Source organism: Protopterus annectens, chromosome 11.part0 (genome assembly GCF_019279795.1).
Source record: "Protopterus annectens isolate FY-2018-M chromosome 11.part0, PAN1.0, whole genome shotgun sequence".
Taxonomy (NCBI): domain Eukaryota; kingdom Metazoa; phylum Chordata; order Ceratodontiformes; family Protopteridae; genus Protopterus; species Protopterus annectens.
In genome coordinates, this window is record NC_056745.1 from 97,013,568 (window position 1) to 97,035,693 (window position 22,126).

Consider the following 22,126-nt stretch of genomic DNA (forward strand, 5'->3'; position numbering starts at 1 on the left):
TCTCTTTTTTCTTACTGTTATTTCCCACACAATATGTATATTATGTTTCCTCTGTGTATGTTTTTGAATGTTTTTTACTCAACCAGGCTGTGTCTGCAAATTTTCATTTTTCATAAGATTACAGTACACTACTCTGGTAATCAAATTTCAATATATAAATAAATAACAGATAAATATTGGATTTACTATGAAACATCATCTTCTGTAGCTGAAATACAAGACATTGTAATTATAACACTGAATTAATGAATTACTGTGCAAAACATAGCAAATGAGTTGTAACAATCACCATATGGCGTTCTCTTTCATCTGATCCCTCTGTCTCCCTCTCTCTCTCTAGATATATATATATATATATATATATATATATATATATATATATATATATATATATATGTATGTATATATATATATGTATATATAGAATAAAATATAGTATAAAGGATCTACTTTGAAAGGTCGAAGCTCATATAATATGAAAATAATGAAAGCTTAACTACCAGAAAGGGAATTTTTCCCAGGGTAAGTAAACACTTGTCCAAATGTAAATGAAATACACACCAAAGTAAGTAAAACCCACCTAGGTGGGGGTTGCGATTTCTCTCTTTCTCTCTCTCTCTACTATTATAATTCCGAAGTGCATTCAGTCGAAAGCCAGTATCTCAGACTCTTAAGCGCGAAAGTGACAATGTCGAATTCCGACATTGCCGAAAGTACATCTTGAATTCGATCTCCAAATGGGCTTTAACATGGTTCGAGATAGGGGTGAGATTTGTACTTCGACATTGTCACCATTCGACCCTTGCCGTTCACTGTAGTGGTGTCGACAAGATAAGCATCGGAATTATGACAGTAAACCAATATGTATATATATATATATATATATATATATATATATATATATATATATATACACACAAATATATTTATATATACACACAAATTCAGAGACAAGAAATTGACCTTTCCCTTGTTTCTGACTTCTCAAAATTCTGTGATCTCATAGCTCATTAGAGCACCAGTACACCAATATACCAATGTTAAAGCAAGCTCCAATGTACTAAGGCATAATCTTCATGTTAAATTTTTTAATTGAAGCAATATTTTGAAATCTGACTAAGGCAGACACAATAAAGACTAGTTCTCCCTGAACAACATTTCAGCAAGCATTGAAGATTAAATATATACACTCTCAGACCTCTGCATATTATTTGCATAAAAAAATCACAGTGTGCAAGTATGTGTAAGGCAAATATGCCACATGTACCTAACATGTCAAAACATGATATACAAATAACTTTTCCATTGACATGAGTAGGTGATTTTTTTAAGTGAATTCTTCTAACAGGAGATCTTGGTTAGATGGGAAGGTTGAGTATTTTTATTTCATCCATTCTGCTCTGGTAATGGGCCATCTTTTGATGACTATGTGAAAATATAGTCTGATTCAAAAGCTATTTGGCTATTGCGCAGGTCAAAACACAGACACACATTTCCAATGGATTTGCTAAATGGAGACTTTCTTTATATCACAATGTGATATACAAAGGCATTTGTGACAACATTTGTGAATTTGTGTGTTTGTATTATAATAGACAGCCAGAGAGAATAATGTGATTTATTTATTTAAGGAAAGTTGTCCATTTTAGGCAGATGTCTGGGGGGGTGTATTCCTGAAAAAGTCGTGCTAAGAGGCTTACAGGGCAATATTAAGGTATCCATCAAAAACTGCTGTACTTGTCATGATGGGGGAATGAAAATGCTGAAATACTTTCTGAAACAACCACTTGCAAAAGTATAACAGTTTAGGCAGAGAGGGTACCGAAAGCAATGGATAAAGTACAGTTGTGTAAAATCTTACCATGACAGTAGATGTCCTTCCATATCACTGTTGCAATAGTCTTTACAATATGGATCCCCTGCCAAGAGTAGCCTGACATCCAGCTAGTATACCAAAGCCTTTAGATAGTAATAGGTATGCTGTATTCGACACGTATGCTCCCTGCACACAGTATAAGGCATAAAGATAACGCATGGATGTATCATCCTCAGAACTGAAAAACCCCAGGAGGAATGACAGTTTATGGATACAAAGCGGGACCATGTACATCCAGAAGGAGAAAAGGAGCAGGTGGAGGAGGGAGTGAATACTGCAACAGTGAAAAGAAGGACATCTACTGATATGGTAAGACTTTACACAATTGTACTATGTCCTTCCGTATCACTGTTGCAGTGTTTTTTACGACAGAGAGAGCACAAAAGCTCCAGGAAGAAAGCTGGGAGGAGAAAGGGCCAACAGAGCCCTCAAGAAAACCATGTAAGATATCCGAAGCAAAACTGACTCTAGCCCTAGAAACAACATCCAACTTATAGTACATACAGAGCTTGGTAAAGGTATGTAGAGAAGTCCAAGCAGCTGCCTCAAGAATAGAATTTGTATCCAAGTCCCTGAATAAAGCACCAGATTAAGCCACAGCTCTGGTAGAATGAACCTTAACAGAAAAAGGAAGGCTTTTCCCATTAAAGGAATAACAAAAGGAAATGGCTTTAGATATCCAGGAAGAAATGATTTGCTTGGAAACAGCTCAACCTAAAGATCTTGGATGAAAGGAAACAAAAAGCTGCTCAGATTTATGAATAGCTTCAGTTTTATCCAAATAATATCTGAGTTGTCTATGCAAATCTAAGGTGTGAAGAACGTTTTCGCTAGTAGATTGTGGGGAAGGGAAAAAAGTGGGCAGATGAATAGACTGATTATGAGACAACCCATTAACCACCTTGGGCATAAAAGAAGGATTAGTTTGAAGAGACACACTGTCCTTATGAAAAAACAGAAAAGGAGGAACAGTGAGGCACCCATCTGGCTGAACAAGAACAATGCTGTAAAGCAGCTGTGGAAAAAGCATCCAGCAAAGCAGCAAGAACATGAGGAACAGCAGAGGGCCTAGGAAACTCCATCTGCAGAAGCTCATAGTACCTTTTCTGAACATCAGAGACCTGAGCACAATCCCACTTAAAAAAAACTCCATTGTGTCACCAAAAGAAATCTCCTCAAAAGAAGAATCAGGACTAATAGATTCCTCCTCCTCAGAGCCATAATCCAAGGGAGAGGGAATCTGTAAAGAATAGGTCAAGGATTCTTCATCAGAATCCACATTCTCATCAGATGAAACCTGCTCCCTAAGCCTCTTCAGAGGGGTAGAAGACCAAGGGAGAGCAGGAACAGAAACCCCCTGAAGAGGCTTCAGAGCCATAAGAGCATTACGCAGACATTGAGTGTAAAATTTTGCCATTCACTTTGAGGATCTTTGGTAGCAGGAGAAAGTTGCTTAGTTTTCTGTTTCTTTTTCAAGGGGGATGTCAGCTCTAAAGATCTTAGGTGGCTCTGACCCCAGATGACACTCAAATAAGGGTAGTAGGAATCTCTTCTTTAACAAAGATTTGAGGAACACCTCTAGGCCCTTTGGAAATAATCAGCTGCGGTCCTCCCTAAACATTCAAAGGGAATTTCTGCAAGGCCTCCATGGACATGCAAGAAGCCAGATCCATGCTGGCTTCCAAAGCAGTGGTAGCAGAGGAATGCAACTGAAAAAAAGCAGTCCTCCAGGCTTTCACTAACCTCAAGAGAGATGTATGGAGGAGGCAGTGCAGTTAAAGAATCCAACTGAGCTTTCTTCGTCTTCTTCTTTGTGGATGGCTAACCCTTGGGTCAGGAAGATTCCTCCATAGTATCTTTAGCCAACAATTTAAGATGTTGGTTTTCTAAATAAATTGCTAAAGAAGAGAGCCAACTATGCAAAGTTTTTGGAACAAATGCCTGGCAAATGGTACAACATGTATGGTCATGAGAAGCATCTAAGCAAAAAAAGCACAACTTGTGATGATCCTTATGAGGAATCTGTCTTCCACACTGGCATTTCTGATTTCTGGATGACAAGAAACCAACAACCATAAAATAAAAGGAGATAAGACTAAACAGCCCAATGTGGCACTTATTCAAAAGCAGCTTGGTAACCAGCAGACTAACAAGTGTTCAGACAGATGATTGAAGAAGGCTTTTGGACTGGCGGCAAATAAGTTCTGAAGATGGTACATCTGTACATCATCTTTATGCCCCATGTCGTGTGCAGGGAGCCTACATATGATGCACTGTGTACCTATGACAACCTAAAGGCTTTGGTTTACTGGCTGGATGTTGGGCTACCCTTGGCAGGGGATCCCTATTGTTAAGAATACTGCAACAGTGAAATGGAAGGACATCTGAATGCACACAACAGAATTATGTCACTAAAGAATGGATGTCAATATCCAGTACTAAAACTGGAATGTGATAATTTGTTATTGTATATCTATATTGTTCATTTAACAATACTACTTTTCTGATAACAGTGTAGGATGCGACTTTCTTTTCTTTGTTACCATACTGTCTACTGTCACACAAACTGATGTTGTAGCCTTCTACTATGAATTTTACTGGTGTGACTTCTGAATAACCTCTTGCAATTTTATAGAGGATGTGCTTTTTTCCATTTTCACATACATTAGAATTTAGAGTTAAAGACCAGAAATAACATTTATTCATATTTGAGTAGAAAACATTTAAAATGTTTTGCAACTAACCAATCTGAAAAATACATTACCATCAGAATAGATTCAACTCTAACGATCTAAACTAAGTAAAAATAAACTGAAAACATAATACAATATAACACTAACAAGCCCTAATGTAACAATCACTGCCCTAGTAGAATGCATCAAAAATTAGCCAACACTAAGAAATATCTCACAACTTTATACACACACAACACACACGCACGCACGCACACACACACACATATATCCATGAATAAGGTATGATGCATGATACATTGGTTTGCCAATCTAATTTAATATATCACATGAAACAAATGCGTTCGTGTTCCATTTTATCATTTTTTTCCAGTTTGCAATACTTTTACCCATTCATGTAACGGTGGTGTTTGTGTAAGCTATGTATTAGACAAGGATTCCATAAATAGGCTGTCTCATGATCAGATTAATAATATAATTCTGAGGTGATTCTTAATATGTTTGTCAAGATGTCAGGTAAGATGTTCAAACCGTTTTAGTAATGTAGTAAGAGTTCTTTTCACTTTTAGATTTTAGGTAATCTTAACTCAGTTTAGTTATATAGGATCTAATACATTTTGCAAATAACTGTTCTGATTGGCTGGTTGTAGTGCAACTTTATTTTACTTTTTTTACTAGTTCTAGTTATTTTTAAATCTATGATAAAATCCATGTTCCATGGTTTTGAGTTTAGTGGTGGTAGTTGTTTTGCTTTTATTTTATTTTATTAAAATCTAATGTATCATGCAAGGCCTGTAATGGATTACCTTGCCAATGCCTCCTATTAAACTGATTCAGCACATTGTAATATGTGAAATATGACAGGATTTTTTTTTTTTGTAGGGGAAGCACCGTCCTGCTCTTAATGGGTTGGGGGCTCTGCTTCCATGCCCTAGTCTTTAAATATATAGTATCAGAACTGTAGTTTCTCCTTCATGTTATAACTTGTTTATTTACAAAACTAAGTGACATATATAGTTAACCTGGCATTCTTTTTGATTTTTGACTAAAATGTTCAAATACCAATACAAAAATGACAAGGACTGAACTGGCTTGACATTTTATATTTAACAGTAACATACAAAACAAAGCACAAAAGAAAGCTGATACAATTAATATCTGCTTTTAAAATGCTTGCTTTTACTTTGGAAGTAAGAAAAACATAACCCTGCATCTTTCACCTTTTGCATCATAGGAAAATCAACCCTGAATCTTAGCTGTGTTTTGCTTTCTTGTAGACTTCTGCCGATTACAGAATTTCTCCTTAAAATATGTACATGGTTGCTGTAACATTAGTACATTGTTCTGCATTCAGAAACATGACTGCACAATAACTGTGTGTGCAGAGGTTCCGGTTAGTGGATGGTAGAAGGTGGCAGTATTTTATTCGCTCATTCACAGTGTGTCACAATGGAGCATAATTTCTGGGTCATATGCAACAACTTATTGTCCCAGAAATGTCACTGTTACATCCTATCAGCCCAGACATGTCACTGATTTCATATCAAGAGTTCCTGATGATCCTATTTAATAGGGAATGGGTGTGACTTTGTAAGAGATTTGGTCAGAGGTCAGTGGGACCTGATGATGTTAGTGAAAGTAGAATGTTCAAAAGCTAGCCTTGCTGTTCAAGTTCAAAATAAATACATAAATATGCAAATAAATAAATAAAGTTGGGTCAGGAGCAGAATGGGAGATCTAACTTACAAGGTCAAAAAGTAGTGGACTTCACTGAGGTCTTGGACCATGAGTGGTTCATCAAGCTGGTGATGGACTGTGTCATAAAGCATAGTATTTTAGATGTGGTGCTAACAAAGGCAGTGAAGGGTCTATATGACCAGGAGAAGATGACACTAGCCAACAATATATTTCAGTCGGGGGTGTCATGGATTAACCTGAGCTAGTGAAAAGGATCCAAGATGAGTTAAGTGACTGAAGCCTGGGGGTAAACTAATAGTAAGAAGAAGCTATGAGGTTAGAGACTAAATCCTCAGAAATATTGAAAAGATGATGTAGGAAAGACCAAGAAAGCAGCATATTAATGTTATATAAATCATTTGGACAAAGGCTAGGGCTGTTACGATGCTCACAGATTAACAAATTAATGAGTACCTTTGAACCTATGCCCACCTCTGGGTTGTTCATAAACCATATAAGGGCTAAAACTACTGTGGGATTATAAGCTCATCTCAGATCAAGTACCTATGAGCCTAAAATACAGGGCACATAAAATGGGGAAGGCATAGGCAAGAAATGTGGAAAGGCACAATGTAAGACAGGAAGTGGAAAGCAACAAAGAAGGTGAGGACAGCAGAGATGTAAATCAGAAGTGAAATGTCAGGCGGGAGAGAGAAGGAGGTCAAAGTCTTTTTTATGTATATCGATGAAAGGATGGAATGCAGCGACACATCTGTCTAAGCTGATAATGGTAATGAAGACGATCTAAGAAAACAAAGAAAAAACAGAGGAATTGAATGATATTCGCCTCAATCTATGCAGGGAATGGATTGCAGAGTTTCATGAAACGAGGCTGGTAAGACAGAGTGGGGAGGCAGGTGGCCTTTTCTATCTGAGTTGGGAAATACATAATGCAGTTTTAAGTGTAGTTGTTTTATTGGCCGGAGGGCTTAGAAGCCAGTTTCCTGGGTTTTAAAATCTGTACAAATTTGGTGCACTTGTGTGCTTCTGCTTATCAGGCAGTGGTGGTTAGCAATGCCATGCAGACACAGATGCCAAGGACTCAAATTTTCCCTGTAAAGCAACCTCTGAAACTGTACCAGTAAGTTGGTGAATGTAGGGCAACTGCTTTGTGTGTTGGGTAGCACAGAGCAGCTAGTTTGTGCATTGAGGAGCACTGCCCCCTGAATTTAGTATTATATAGCATAGTCTAGTCTCTAGTCCAAAAAGCACCCTTAGTCAACCCACTATGTACAGCTTGCACATCACACTCTTGTAGCTCACCCAGGAAAAGACCTGACATCTTGGATATGTACTTTCCCAGTTTCTACGCAGCCAGTTTGATAGATATGTGTATCTTGAGACAAAGTAACAATTGTCTAATGTTCACAGGCAATCATTTAATTCTAAAAGAAACAAATAGCAGTATGTGAGAGCTGTATATATAAGCAATGTCTCTGGAAGTAAATGTCTCCCACATAAGCACTCAAAATAAAAATGTGGTTGTCAGAAACACACATGACACTTACCACACACAGTATGTACCCCACACATAGACCTGCTTATGTGAAGGCACTTAATTGCAATTTTCCCAAACCCCAAAGACCTCTCAGACACTTCAGCTGCAAACATTATCCTCACAAACTTGAAAACACTAAACAATAACAACACCTAAAATTGCATATGCAGCCATGGCTGATACTCAACTACCAAGCCCATAAGGCAATTAATACACTACCAAGGAGTCTGGTCATAGGGGATTCCATTGTATGACATACTGATGCCCCACTCAGCAGGCTGAACAAGGATAAAATAATGGTCAGTTGCCTATCAGGGGCCAGGATCTGCCAAATTATGCATGCACTGAAGTAACTGCGCCACAGGTACCAGTAAGATTCAGTCATAGCCCATGTAGGTATAAATGACATGAGGAGTACCTCCCTACACTATATGAAGAATGATTAGAGATATTATGGAGCTCTTGCACTATGTATCACAGGCTGGCATGTGCCTAGCACTGGGCAGAATTCGACCTTCACCAAGGATGATGCCATAATATCAACAGAGGATGAGTAACTTTAATAATTAGCTTAGATTCTGGTGTCATTCTTGGGGGGTGTAATATTTGTCAGCGTGGGAGGACATGGTTAATGAGCTACATTGTTTTGCCAAGGGTGGTTTACACCTGTCCCTTCTAGGCTTTCAGATATTTGCTAAAACACTGTCCTTCCCCATAGAGCTTTTTTTGTGGCAATACCAAATTGATAAAACTTCCAACACAGCAAAACGTACCCAAGGAAATCTAAAGGTGTTACCACTTAATGCAAGGAGTATAAACAAGAAGCTCTACTCCCTCCAAAATCTCCTTCCCCTTTAGAATGCAGACATTTGTAGAGTTACTGAGATATGGTTTTAAGCCACAGAGAGTACCCTGGCAGTGTAAGGCTTCAATGCCTTCCACACATTTAGACCAGCAACTGCACAGACAGGGCTTAAGATGGAGGTGTCTCAATCTACATTGTTAACAAGCATACCTCAAGGTTAGTTAAACAGGATGATGTGTTGGAGTTGCTCCATGTCCAAGTTACCCTGAAAAAAGTCCCATGCCATATCCTAGCAAGCTACAGGTCACCCGGTATGTCCCATGAAACCCATAGCTCATACTTAGATCTACTGGAGTCCCTCACTATTCAATCAAATACCATATACATGGGAGACTTTAATTATCCTGCTATAAACTGGGAATCCTACATGACCTCAGATTTGCAAGTGCAGAGATTCTTGACTTTGTAAACACAAACACCCAGGACCAAATAGTGGATATACTTACCAGAGTTACAAATATATTGGACCTGGTACTGACAAACACAGGAGAACACTATACCCCCCCCCAAGAGTTGTGTCCTTTGGAAAGGCCAGGCTACAATACAGTCTTCTTAAAAAAAAATCAGTTCTGTAACCCCTGTAAGCCTTGTCACAGTTAGGAACTACTTTAAGGCAAACTACCTTTTATTAAGTGGTAACCTTTCAAAATGTAAACCTCTCCAAACCCAAATAACACAGCAGCCTATGCAGAATTATTCACTGAAGCTCTTTATAACCATGTCAGTGATTGCATGTAGATGGCTATACCTATCAAAGGTTAGCCCAAAACTAACTAAAAACAGACCACCCTGGTGGAATCCACAAACAAAAAGTACAACAAAATAAAAAAGTCAAAGCTAAAATGAGGAAGTGTAACACCAAAATGATAAAATAAACTCTCTCATCAAACTGAATAGACAACTTAGAGGTCTAATTAAGTCCAACAAAGCAAATTTTGAGATAAGGATAGTGTCCCAGGTCAAGGGCAACCATAAGGCTTTTTTCAGCTGTGTCCGAAACATCAAAGACTGCACACAGCAGTGTGCCAAACTGCTGGTATATGGAGCAATGTTTGCAGAACCATGAGATATAGCAAATCTTCTGGCTGACAAATTCAGACAGTTTCTTCTGTGTGAAGTCTGTGTGTTCTCCTCATGTCTTTGTGAAATTTCTCCAGGGGCCTCACTTTCCTTCCATCTCTCAAACCCATGCTGTAGCTGAATTAGCATTCTCCAGAATGAATACACGCACGCTTGTGTGTGTGTGTGTGTGTGTGTGTGTGTGTGTGTGTGTGTGTGTGTGTGTGTGTGTGAGTGCATGTATGTAGTGCGTGAGTGTATTACAGTTTGGATTGTGTAACAGACTGGCACCTTGTCCAGAAGACTTAGTGCTTTACATTCACTGGCTGATGATATTGGCTCTAGGGTATTTTTTTTCTCTGTTTTAAAGATGGCACTCTCCTATTTAGATGCTTATGATACTGTGATCTGTAGAGATAAGAACCAAGAAAGCATTCATAATGAACACCATCCTGCACAAAACACAGTCTCTCAAAAATATTTATAACTCATGGACACAGTTAACCTTGTTTTGCACTTGTATTTTGCCATAAGACCCCAAGGTTAACCTTGATAGTTGCATAATACTTATTTTCACATCCTTTAAAATCAGTGCCAAATCTGATATATTTTGTTAAGTAGGAGGTGTATTTTAATAAGAAATAAAGGACATCTCTTAGAAATCTTCGACAGGTCATAGTCCCTGTATATGAAATTCTCTCAGGAGATTTGGTACAACTAATGCTTTTACAAGCTCATTTTCCCACCAAAGAAGTTTTGGCTGCAGCCACAGAAGTTAAATGGAACTGAAGTTGCTTTTGCATTTAGTCATGATCAGTTTAGTTCAATCCTCTGCCATAAATGCAGGAATTTGTACTAAGAGAAACAGAATACTTACGAGGCCAGTGGGACACATGCATCCAGATATGCAGCCATGGCTAATGCATTCAAGTCTGTAGTTTTTGCAAGTTTTTGCACATTCTGTACCCACAGCACGGGGGTTGTCTTCTGGGCAGATGTACTTCTCAAATGGGGGAGTGCAAGTCAGGCTTCTCTTTCCTAAAATTTAAAAGACAGCATAGAATGATTAAAATGGCATTAAAAATGGGATACATTTTAAAATAATGATTGTATATCATAGCTTTAAAAAATAATGCAAACCACTGAAAATGCTAATCTGGTATGACCTTCTGGAGATTAGGGTTCAGCTAAACAGCTCATTACCTTCTCAACTACTGAGAAAACAAGAAAGGAAACAAAATCAGAAATGTTTTCTACAGCAGGCTTGCAAATATTAAAAATGTTGGCATTCTCAATCCTTGACCAGGAGTCTGAAAAATTATATTAGTATGGAAGAGAAGGATGACATTAGTATTTGGTATGGAAAGTTTCAATGTTATTTCTATCCATGAATTCATTTTTTTTTAAATAGAAAGTTCTGAATTTGTTGTTTCATTCATTTATTCATTCATTCTTCAGGGTCTATTTGATCCAATGCATGGCCTTGAGAGACCGACAGCTTGTATTCAGTGGTCACATGACAGAAAAAATAACTGTAGATAAAACACCAGAGTGTTAAAGAATGTATACATAAATATGCACATGTGTGCACACATGCACACATACACACATGTGCGCACTCAGTCACAAACGTGCTGGACAACTGGCTACTTTAAAGTGGCCCAGGTCATGAATGAAAGGGGTCTTTGAAGGGCCAGTTTACTTATCCATTTAATAAATAGACAGCTAAATGAATAAATAAATACAGTACAATACAATATTTGTTTTCATATTTTTGCATTTTTAGTACCCTACATCACTTTACTTACATATTTAAACCCTCCCAGACATGTTAATGTTCTTCATTATTTATGACTTCTAGAATGTTAAACAGTAGTGTAAGTAAAATCTTATCAATAACCTATTCAAATAAACTATCTCATCTAATTTCCCACTTTCCACATTATGTCTTCTTCACCTGAGTGCCTTAGTCACTCTTGTCACTTGAGCTAAACCACTAAACAGAACAGTTTTGCCTCAGAATGATTAAGACCAACAACAGAATTACTGCTATAATTTTGCTTCCCATTTCTAATTTGCTACTCTGACTACTATGCTAACATGACCATCCCCACTATATCAGCTGCTCCAACCTTTATACATTCTGCAGATGAGGTCACAGCACTACAGAAGTTTTATCTGATAACAAATATGAATGTCATAACATAAATAAAAACAAGTGCCAAACCACAGAAGTACTGCACCGCTGAATTTTTTCCATGACATTAGCTCCTTCCTGTCAGTTCCCTGTTGCTTATCTGGCCTTCCATGAATTTGCCTCCCCTAATTTAGGTTTTATTCCATTCTCTGGAATTTCTTTAGTATGCTTTAGAAGTGACATGAGCTGAAGGCCTTCAGATGCTCTACATGCACTCCATGTACATGCGCTCCATTTACAAGCACTCCATTTGCATGCACTCCATTTATAAGCACTCATGTACATGCACTCCATTTACAAGCACTCACGTACATGCACACCATTTACATGCACTCCATGTACATGCGCTCCATTTACAAGCACTCCATTTGCATGCACTCCATTTATAAGCACTCATGTACATGCACTCCATTTACAAGCACTCACGTACATGCACTCCATTTACAAGCACTCCATGTCCATGCGCTCCATTTACAAGCGCTCCATGTGCATCCACTCCATGTGCATGCACTCCATTTCCTATGTTCCCTTGTCCCATTGCATAGTCATAATTCTGGATCAGGTTTACAGGCAGAAGGTCTCCTCTTTGACTCCAATATAGATAAGGACAACAGGTCATTAGAATTCAAATCTTAAAAAAGTGGACTCTAAGTAAGCTTTTCTGTTAGGTGGACCAGAAATGAATTAAGAACTATTGCTCTATGTACACAGCACTACAGGCAAAATATCTTTATGCACATTTATGGAACTTTATGTAGTGGAATCGCCCTAACCATGTCCAGTCTTCCAGCAATTTACTGCCCTTGAAGAACATGCTGTGCAGTCATAGCACTGAGCCTATTAGACCTTATTAACTTCCTTCAGAATAAGGTTCTTAAGTTCATACTAGGCTAACTGCCTGCCTGGGCCATTTTAAACCTAGCCAATTATCCCCTTTGAGAATCAAGCCCTGAACTTTGCGTTTGAAAGGAAAACACCTTAACCATTTGGCAAGCTCCCAACCCCAACCCCAGAATGATTAATTTCACCAGACTGAAGCCCAGTACAGCAAATACCTTAGGTACAAAATCCTGTAACTAAAATTTCAGAAATGCAGCTTCACTGAAACGGAAATATACAAACTCAATGGCTGCAGAGCTGTGGAGAAAGGCTGAATGCTGTATTCAATGACGGTACGTTATCTCATAGTGCTACAAGTCGAAATCATGAAATACAATGCATTCACATCAAAAATAACTCATACTCACCTGATCCATGCATGACATGCAAAACTGATTTAAATGGTACTGTCACTATAGTCAGAAGTAAAGCAGGAGTGCACCAAGTAAAACTGCAGATTTGTTTTTCTAATTTTGCAAAGGAACTTGAGAGCTGTCATCAGATGAACATCCTTAAATTAAAATGATGCACCTGATCACAGGAGCAGGAAAGAACAGCTCTCAAACCTACAATCACTCCAGTGGTGCATAAAGAACGAAGGTAACCCGAGTTTGCCCCATATCATACAGGATATAGCCCTGACTATGACCAAGCAGATCTATGCTTCAGGCTCTGCAGGAGTTAGCTGAGAAGGGAGGAGACTAAAGAGATTTTTTTTTTTTGCATTCCTCTCCCAAGACAGGTGTGGGGGAGCATATCCTGAGTCATGTCTCCTGATAATGAACATCTGGTGCAAACCAGGTCCTGCCAGGAGCTGTCTGCTGAAGATGGAAGGGTGGAACTGCCTGAGGTGCCATGCTGGATGTGGAAGTGGATGACGGGTCCACACCAGCTGTACTGTATGCCCATTCTCACAGTGCATTCAGGGTCCACTGAAGGGACATGAGTGCTGCACATTGGTAAGCACTTGTCTGCAAAAAGGATAAGCAGGAGTACGATTGCAACCAGCAGCCAGATGCTGACAGAGAGGAGAAACAACAACAAAAACACATTAAGTCAACATATATTGACAGAGAGGAGAAACAACAAAAACAAAACACATTGTCAACATATACTGATAGAGAAGAGAAACAACAAAAAAAAAAAACACATTAAGTCAACATATACTGACAGAGAGGAGAAACAACAAAAAAAACCACATGAAGTCAACATATACTGACAGAGAGGAGAAACAACAACAAAAAAAAACACATTGTCAACATACAAATGACACTCTGTGACAATTTCAGCAATATAGGTGCAGCTGCTGTCAGAATGACTTTCCAAGTTGTCAGTATATATGTAATTTAGATAAATGGAAGAGAAAGAATCACTAAAGTGCGTATGGGTGTTCAGTTCAAATCCATGGTATTTGGTATTTTGTTATAAAAAAAAAACAAAAAACAGGAAATAGAAATAAAATACATATTTTATAACAACATGTATTAGCCCAGTGAAGTTTCCTTATTTGTCAACTTCCTGATTGTATAACTGAATTATTTCCAGAAGAAGAAGTAGAAATTTGATGACCTTCATATAAGTGGGGGATATGATGATATCTGAATCAGCTAACCTCACCTCCAGGAGAACTGCTCTTGTACACTCACTAATGTGGGCTACCACCAGATGGTAGCTTAGTGGCTGAAAGACCACAGCACCATCCTTTTTCCAATTGATTGACCATTATATCTTGCACCTCAGATGTATCACTCTGTATCAGTGAAATTGCATGTTAACCTCACAATTCTCTGCACAAAATTATTTAGAATGAAAGTAGTCCTATTATATAATAAGCTTACTTGGGCCAACAAGCTATATATAATATGCAACACACATGTGCATGCATGTGAATACATACACAAACACATGAATATCTATAAATATATGGGTCTATTTAAGATGGTCTACTTTACATTAGACTAACTCACATAATGTCAACAAAAAGTGATCACTCTCAATCAACTGACCTGACAAAGAGCAGGCACCAAGACATAACCTTTGAGTATTCAAACACAATGTTGTTAGCAGAAGGGCAAGCCCTCCTGCACTACCCATACTCCCTGCTACTTATGTATACAAACTCTGCACTTGCACAATACTAGGGAATTCATGCATGACAGCAGCCTTGCACCACTGTCGATCAGTACTCCTGTCAAACAATTGGCACAGATAGGAAAGCTGTCAATCAAATGAACGGTCATCTACATTATTGCACCCAAGTGTGTATGTGTGTGTATATTTTTATATATAACTATATATATATATATATATATATATATATATATATATATATATATATATATAGCTGCGGTGGTGCAGCGGTAGCATTGTTGTCTTACAGCAAGAGGTTCTCCCGTTCGATTCTCGGCTGGAGCGCCTTGTGTGTGGTGTCTGCATGTCCTCCCCGTGGTCGAGTGGCATTCAAAAGACATGTGTGAATGGGCGTGCCTTCGTTGAAGGTTGAGCATCGAGCTGGCATCTAGGCACCGTAAAAATCTACTGCCAATTATTAGTGGACCGGAGTTCCGCTGTGGCGACCCCTAACCGGGAAAAGCCGGAAGAAGAACAAGAAGGATATATATATATATATATATATATATATATATATATATATATATATATATATATATATATATATATATATATATATATATATATATATATATATCTACGGGTCTACTGCATTTGACTGAAAATACACTTCAATGAAAATAAAATTACTAGGAGCACTTCACTGAAAGCCCACTTCACTGAAAACTCATTTGACTGAAACTCATTTCGCTGAAAGTTATATGGCCTTTTCGCCACTGTAGTGTGATCCTGGAGTTAGTATATATATTAAGGGGGGGTGTGGGGGGCAAAGTCCCCCACATATGTTGGTTATATATTCTCTTCTGGAAACAGTTATTCATTGCACTTGTAAGTATCAATGTGTATAGTTTAAAATGTTTATAATATGTAGGGGGCTACGCCCCCCCTCCACACCCCTAATGTATAATATAATACATATAAAACATATATATAGATAGATAAATATAAAATATGTATATACACGTATACACAGATACTTCTATAATTATATATATAATCTGTCCCTCTTTTCCCATTTTCTACATGGGGTTGGGATGTGATGTCAGCTATCACCATCTCTCTCAATTCAATACTACTCTCCTACCTTCTTCAACTGTCATGCCTGACTGTTGCAGGTCTTCCCACACAATCCATCCATCTCTTCTGGATGCCCTTGTTTCCTCTTACATTCCTCCTGCCTGAATCAAATCTTCCTGACCAGATTGTGCCCTGCTTTCCTGCACATGTGCCTGAACTACTATAATCTATTCTCTTTTACCTTCTTTGCAATTGGAGCTACTTGGACTTCTATTCTGATGCCTCATTTCCTCATTTGTCCCACAGTGTGTATCCTTCATCACCATCACTTCCACCTTCTTCAACTGCTCTGCCCTCACTGGCAAGGTTTCTGCACCATATAGTAGTACCGACTGCAGCTCTGTTTCATATAACTTACACTTAAGCTTCTTGGCATTCTTCTATCACACGTTACCGCCTCATAGACTGTGCCAGTTGGCTGCAGCCTCTCTGATTGTAGCCTTAAACTCTTCATTCAGAATTCCCTTCTTTTCAACAAACACTCCCAGATACATAAAGCTGCTATCCTGTATCACCATATTCCCTTTTATCTCACTTTTCAGCTTCTTTTGATTTCCCCTTGTCATTACAACTGTCTATATCTGTTCTCAGTTTCACCCCATTTGCCTTCAGTTTTGATTCCATAATTCATACCTCTCAACTGTACAGATTTCTGCAGAATGTCCAGATTTTTGCCTCATATTTTTGGTCCATTTTTCATAAAATTGTGGTTTTCTGGCAAACTAGTGGCAAATCATTTAAGACTGAAGTTAGAAAAATAAGGACAGACATTTGAGTTTTAGGTTTCATACCCTTCAGAAAACTCATGCTTATGCAAAACCTGTTATTCTATCAACTTTCTAGGTTTGTAAGAGCTATATTTAAAACATTGTCCCTATTTTTGGGCCTCTGCCCCACATTTATTTATGGCTTTGTCCAGAATTTTTGCTCTAATAGGTTTAGAGGTATAATTCCATTCCCCCGTTCTTTGCTGAAGTTCTTGCTCAGCGCCTCCATGTAATGCCACATTGTCTGTATACAGCAGCTTTGCTGAGATGTCCCCACTGACCTGTTTGCTAATGTAGTCCATCACCAGTATGAAAAGCAGTGGGCTCAGATCTGAACCCTGGTGCACACCCACTCCCACTGGGAATCTCTCTGTGAGTGAATATACCATTTGCACTTGTGTACTTGGACCCTTCTACATAGCATACATTAATTCTATCAGTGTTTTTTGGACTTTGAACCATTGAAAGACTGTGCAAATCACCTTTCTTGGGACATTGTCATATGCTTTCTTCAAGTCAAGGAATGCCCAGTTAGACTTCTTTTCTCATCTTTATTTCTTCTTTACTATCTGTCTCACATCAAACATTGGGTCAGTCCTGCTGCATTCTGATCTGAATCTGAACTGTTCATCTCCCATGCAGTGTGACTGTGTGACAGACATATGACATCTCTATACTGCCCACAGCGGTGAATATTCCCTTTGTTCTTGCACGCTGGCACCAGACTGCATGCCATTCTGTCGTTATTGCTACGAGTATCATCAGGAATAATATCTCTTCTATTTTACTCAACATCTTATCTGCTGTGACCTCATCTGAGCCTGCTGCTCCCTTGACTTATCTGCTGTGACCTCATCTGAGCCTACTGCTCCCTTGACTTATCTGCTGTGACCTCATCTGAGCCTGCTGCTTTCCCCTGACTTAATTTTCCTTAGTGCTGCTCTTACTTCTTCTAAGGAGGGCTCCTCTTCTTCTCCCATCATAGACTGTGTCTGGGGCAATACAGTTTCTGCAGGCTTTTATTTATTTAGAAGATGCTGGAAATACTCCTTCTATCTGCCTTTGAAGTCCTGTGGGCTGTTGAGCATGTTGCTGCTGGCATCCCTTATGAAGGGTGTTGTGTGTGATCTTGTGACTGTCCCTCTCTTGCTTAACCATGTGTTGGCCAACATCAAGTCATTTGTCAGACAGAAGTCTAGAATGGCCTCCCTTTCTTTATTCCCATTGCCTCACCCATGTGGACTCATCCATTCCTCATATCTTGTTCTGTCTGTCCCAATATTTGCATTCCAGTTCCCCATTATTGACACCAACTCATGTTGTCCTGCTTTATCTAGTAGGTCCTGCAACTGCTGCCTAAATGCACATGCACTCTTTTCCTCACTAGCACAATCCTGCTGTAGGGCATAGGCAGAGGTTATGAATAAATACATGCATGAGTGCATACACTGATATATAGGGAGCCATATATCAGTGCATACACTGATATATGGCTCCCTATTGAAATTTTGGGATTTGGATTGCCAAGACCTGAAACACCACGAAAAAAAGGGAAAAATACAGAAAAAGAGTGAATATTAAACATCACTCTTCTCTATTAAACTTATTTTTTTGCTGGGGGCAAGCCCTCCTGCACTCCCAGATGTGGGAGACAAGCATGCTTGAATTTATATATACCAACTTCAAGATTTCCATACCCCAGAGAAAAGAGAATATTCTGAGAAATAGCAATCGCATAATTAGTATATTTAAGTTCAGATTTCTATTAACCTCAGATTGCCAACTTAGGTTCCACACACACACAGTAATCCACATCATATATTAGTACTTTCATCTATTTATTAAATCAGACTCATTCAGAAAGATTTGCATATGTCTATTACATATTTTCTGTCTTTCGATCTATGTATTTTGGGACATGCCAATCCATTGCTGAGTCCTGACACTCAAATAGTTACCCTCAGTAGCATAGCTAGGGTGGGGCAATAGGGGCAACTGTCCCGGGTACAAAGTGTTGGGGGCATGATCTCCAACCAATCCAAATCTCTCTGTCTTTAATGCAATACTGGCTTTTGTGGTCATACTTGAAGGCTATTGTACTCTGTATGTGGTTTAAACTGTAGCAACTGCTTGCTACATTGTAGCAAACAGTTTGCTATAATTTAAAAGTGAGAAAAAACATTTTTTTTAACTAAAACCTGAGTGCTGTAGCACTCTGTGCAGGCAGGGTATAAACTGCAGCAATTGTTTGCTACAGTTTATAAGAATAAATTTGTATTTATTTATATAAATAAAAGGGGGCAAGGTCTGGGGCAGGGCACAGATACAGGAACTGCATGGCTTGGCAGGAGGAAGGGTAAGAGGGGGGCATGTTGTGCATCTGGCCACCTGCTTTAGTAGCAGTAGAAGGAACTTTTTTTTTAATTTTTTTCATTTTTTTGCTCTTCAATGGAAGAGCTTGGATTGAGGGGCATAGATCTGGGAGCACTAGATTGAATTAATACAATTACACTAAAGTGCTTTTTTCCCCCTTGCTGTTCACCTGGTGCTGGTTCATGGTACCAGCACAGGGTGTTGGCTAAGCCAGCTACGCTTCTGGTTACACTAACTTTTATCTATATAGAAACACACATATATATATATATATATATATATATATATATATATATATATATATATATATATATATATATATATAGACAGACATATATATCTATATTTGGCACTGAGCAAAATTTACTTTTGTTAACCTCTGTATTGTCAATTCACTATGGTTGACATTTACCCAGGGTTGACAGATGTGCCGTTTCCCTGGAGTTTATGTGATCTTGGAGTTAGTATATATAGCAGAGGGTGTGGAGGTACAAGGAGGCATGCCCCCTACAAAAACACTTTCTTTTGTATTACATGTTCTGAGGATTAGCCATTAGAGCATATGCTGCAGGGTTTTGATGTGTTTTCATTGACTTAAGTATGTCAGCGTTAAACATGTTGGCACTTCCATGATTTGACTATCCATAAGAGATCCATCTATACATCTGCATCTATCTATCTATCTATCTATCTATCTATCTATCTATCTATCTATCTATCTATCTATCTATCAATAGATAGATAAAGAGATGTATTTTTTTAATTTATCATTGGATAATATAAAAAAGGCCATCATAATTGTGGGTAAGATTTTGTTTTATCCCCGCTCATTGCCACTGTTCTACATTGTTCTATACATGCTTTGCACACACATACATCACATGTTGATTACCTCAATACTCTGCAAGGATTAGAAGTGAATACTGCAATCATTTGTACTGCAGACTTTCAGCTCTGGTGTCTTGAATTCATTTTTGGTCTACAAATGATGTTGGCTGAAGACTGTTAGTTTTTCTTAGCTCAGTGCCAGCTTCTTATCAATATTCAGGCTTCATTCCATATCCCACAAACAAAATGGCCTTCTATTCTGTTAAACTTTAAGTTTGTATATCTTGATCTTTTCTCCCCAGGTTTCCCATATAATTATTCACATAGACATTCCAGCTAAAAATGAGCTCACTTCAACAGAGCATAATGTTAAAATAATTACTTAATGGTGCTCACCTCTGAAAGCTGGTCTTGTATCCAGGTAAAGGTCAGGTAAATATGCTCCAGGTACATCGCTGCTACTGCAGTGCATGACTCCATTCTCACAGTAACTTACGATTTAACCAAAAATACAATCAGCGAGCAAGAAAGAGGAAGAGAGAAAAAATTAGTTTTATAAAGCAACTCTTCATAAAAGTAAACTGCAGTGATGCACAAACTTTGTTGTATTATTCTCAGTGTTTCTGCTGGAACTTACTGAAACCTTTGAATGTTTCCTTTCTTATATGTAACTGTATCTAGTAGTTAAAAGTGATCTGTGGAATTTCAGTCTTCAATGATTTGGTATGAGTTAAAGGACTGATAGAAGACAAACCATGGGATTACCATTTCATCTTTACAATGTAGATTTAATAAGTATAATTCTAGATTTGCTTGCGTCTTTTTCTCCCACAAAGCAGTAACCTCAGAGCTGATAATAGCTAATGTAAGATGTAAGTAGTCCCTCACTGCATGAGAAGAATGACAGAGATAAGTCCTCAATTAAAAAGCTAAGAAAGTTTTTCACCTGCGGCATTGCACCTTACAGTTTGGTCTCCACTGAATTAGTGTTCAAAAGATTAACACATCTTCAGTAAATCATTAAATTAATAAATCTGCAAATCAGTGGTAGCAGACGGTGTGGATAAGAGAAAATAGTCATAAGTGCCAGTCTCATTGTACTTCCGAATAAATTAGTAAATGAACACATCTTCATGTAGTGGTGTCATTGTGGCTTAATTTCTTCAGAACTGCCACTGAACTAAATAGAGTTAGACAGGTGATTCCACCTTCTTACAGTTCTTTCAGAATACCAAATCTTTTAGCCACATTTATGATTGTCACATCTGTGTTTTGTGATAAAGAATACACATCCTCAAGATGGCACAATAAGATCCACCCCCCCCTACCTACATACACACACACACACACACACACACACACACACACACACACACACACACACACACACACACACACACACACACACACACACACACACAAACTACTTGCATTTTGACAGTTTAATGATAACTAATATCACCCCAGCATCACATGACTTACACCATTTAAGCTGTAGCACTTAAAACTGCTTCTGTCTCACAGACTGTATGTGGCATCTGCCTTTTATTAAAAGGTTTGCAGTTAAAAGCGTTCTCTAGAGTTTTCTTTATCCTTTATCTGTCTAAACTTTCATTTAAAGGCTCACTGCTGTCAACTTTCCGTTACTTAGGTTCATAGGTTCATAGGTTCATAGATTTATACTAGGCTATCTGCCCTAAGGCATTTATAAGCCTAGCCCAAATTATTGTGGCTTACGCCACCCCTTATATGAAAAAATACTGTGCCCATTAGTTTGTTGTGCCTCTGTCCAGCAGTGACACAGAGATGATTCCTGGGGTAAACCTACGATCTCCCATCCACAGGTCTAGATTTCTCTTGAACAGAGTCAGCGAGGTGCTCTGCCTCACATGGACCGGGATTTTATTCCAGAGCATAGGGAGTCTCTGAGTGATAAATCTATCCCTCCAGCACATCCTATTTATATCCGTGCTAAGGTTTAAGTCGCTTGCTCTAGTGGTTTTGGTGGATTTGGATTTTTTGAGGTGGAGCATGTCCATTAATTCCGGGTTGGACATGGCCTTGTATGTCAGGCACATGTCACCTCTGAGCAGGCGGTATGCGACTGAATAGAGCTGGAGTTTCTTCAATCTGGCAGCATATGACAG

The 22,126-nt window shown here is 38.4% G+C and overlaps 1 protein-coding gene across 1 annotated transcript in view; it reads right to left on the bottom strand.

The window, feature by feature from the left end:
- VWF (von Willebrand factor) overlaps positions 1-22,126 on the bottom strand; it is a 749,192-nt gene that overhangs the window by 469,063 nt on the left and 258,003 nt on the right. Inside the window, exons 17-18 of the mRNA XM_044087471.1 lie at positions 20,376-20,470; positions 10,606-10,766 (exon numbers count right to left, since the gene is read on the bottom strand). Of these exons, the coding sequence (XP_043943406.1) occupies positions 10,606-10,766; positions 20,376-20,470 (256 nt within the window). The remainder of the gene's footprint in view (positions 1-10,605; positions 10,767-20,375; positions 20,471-22,126) is intronic.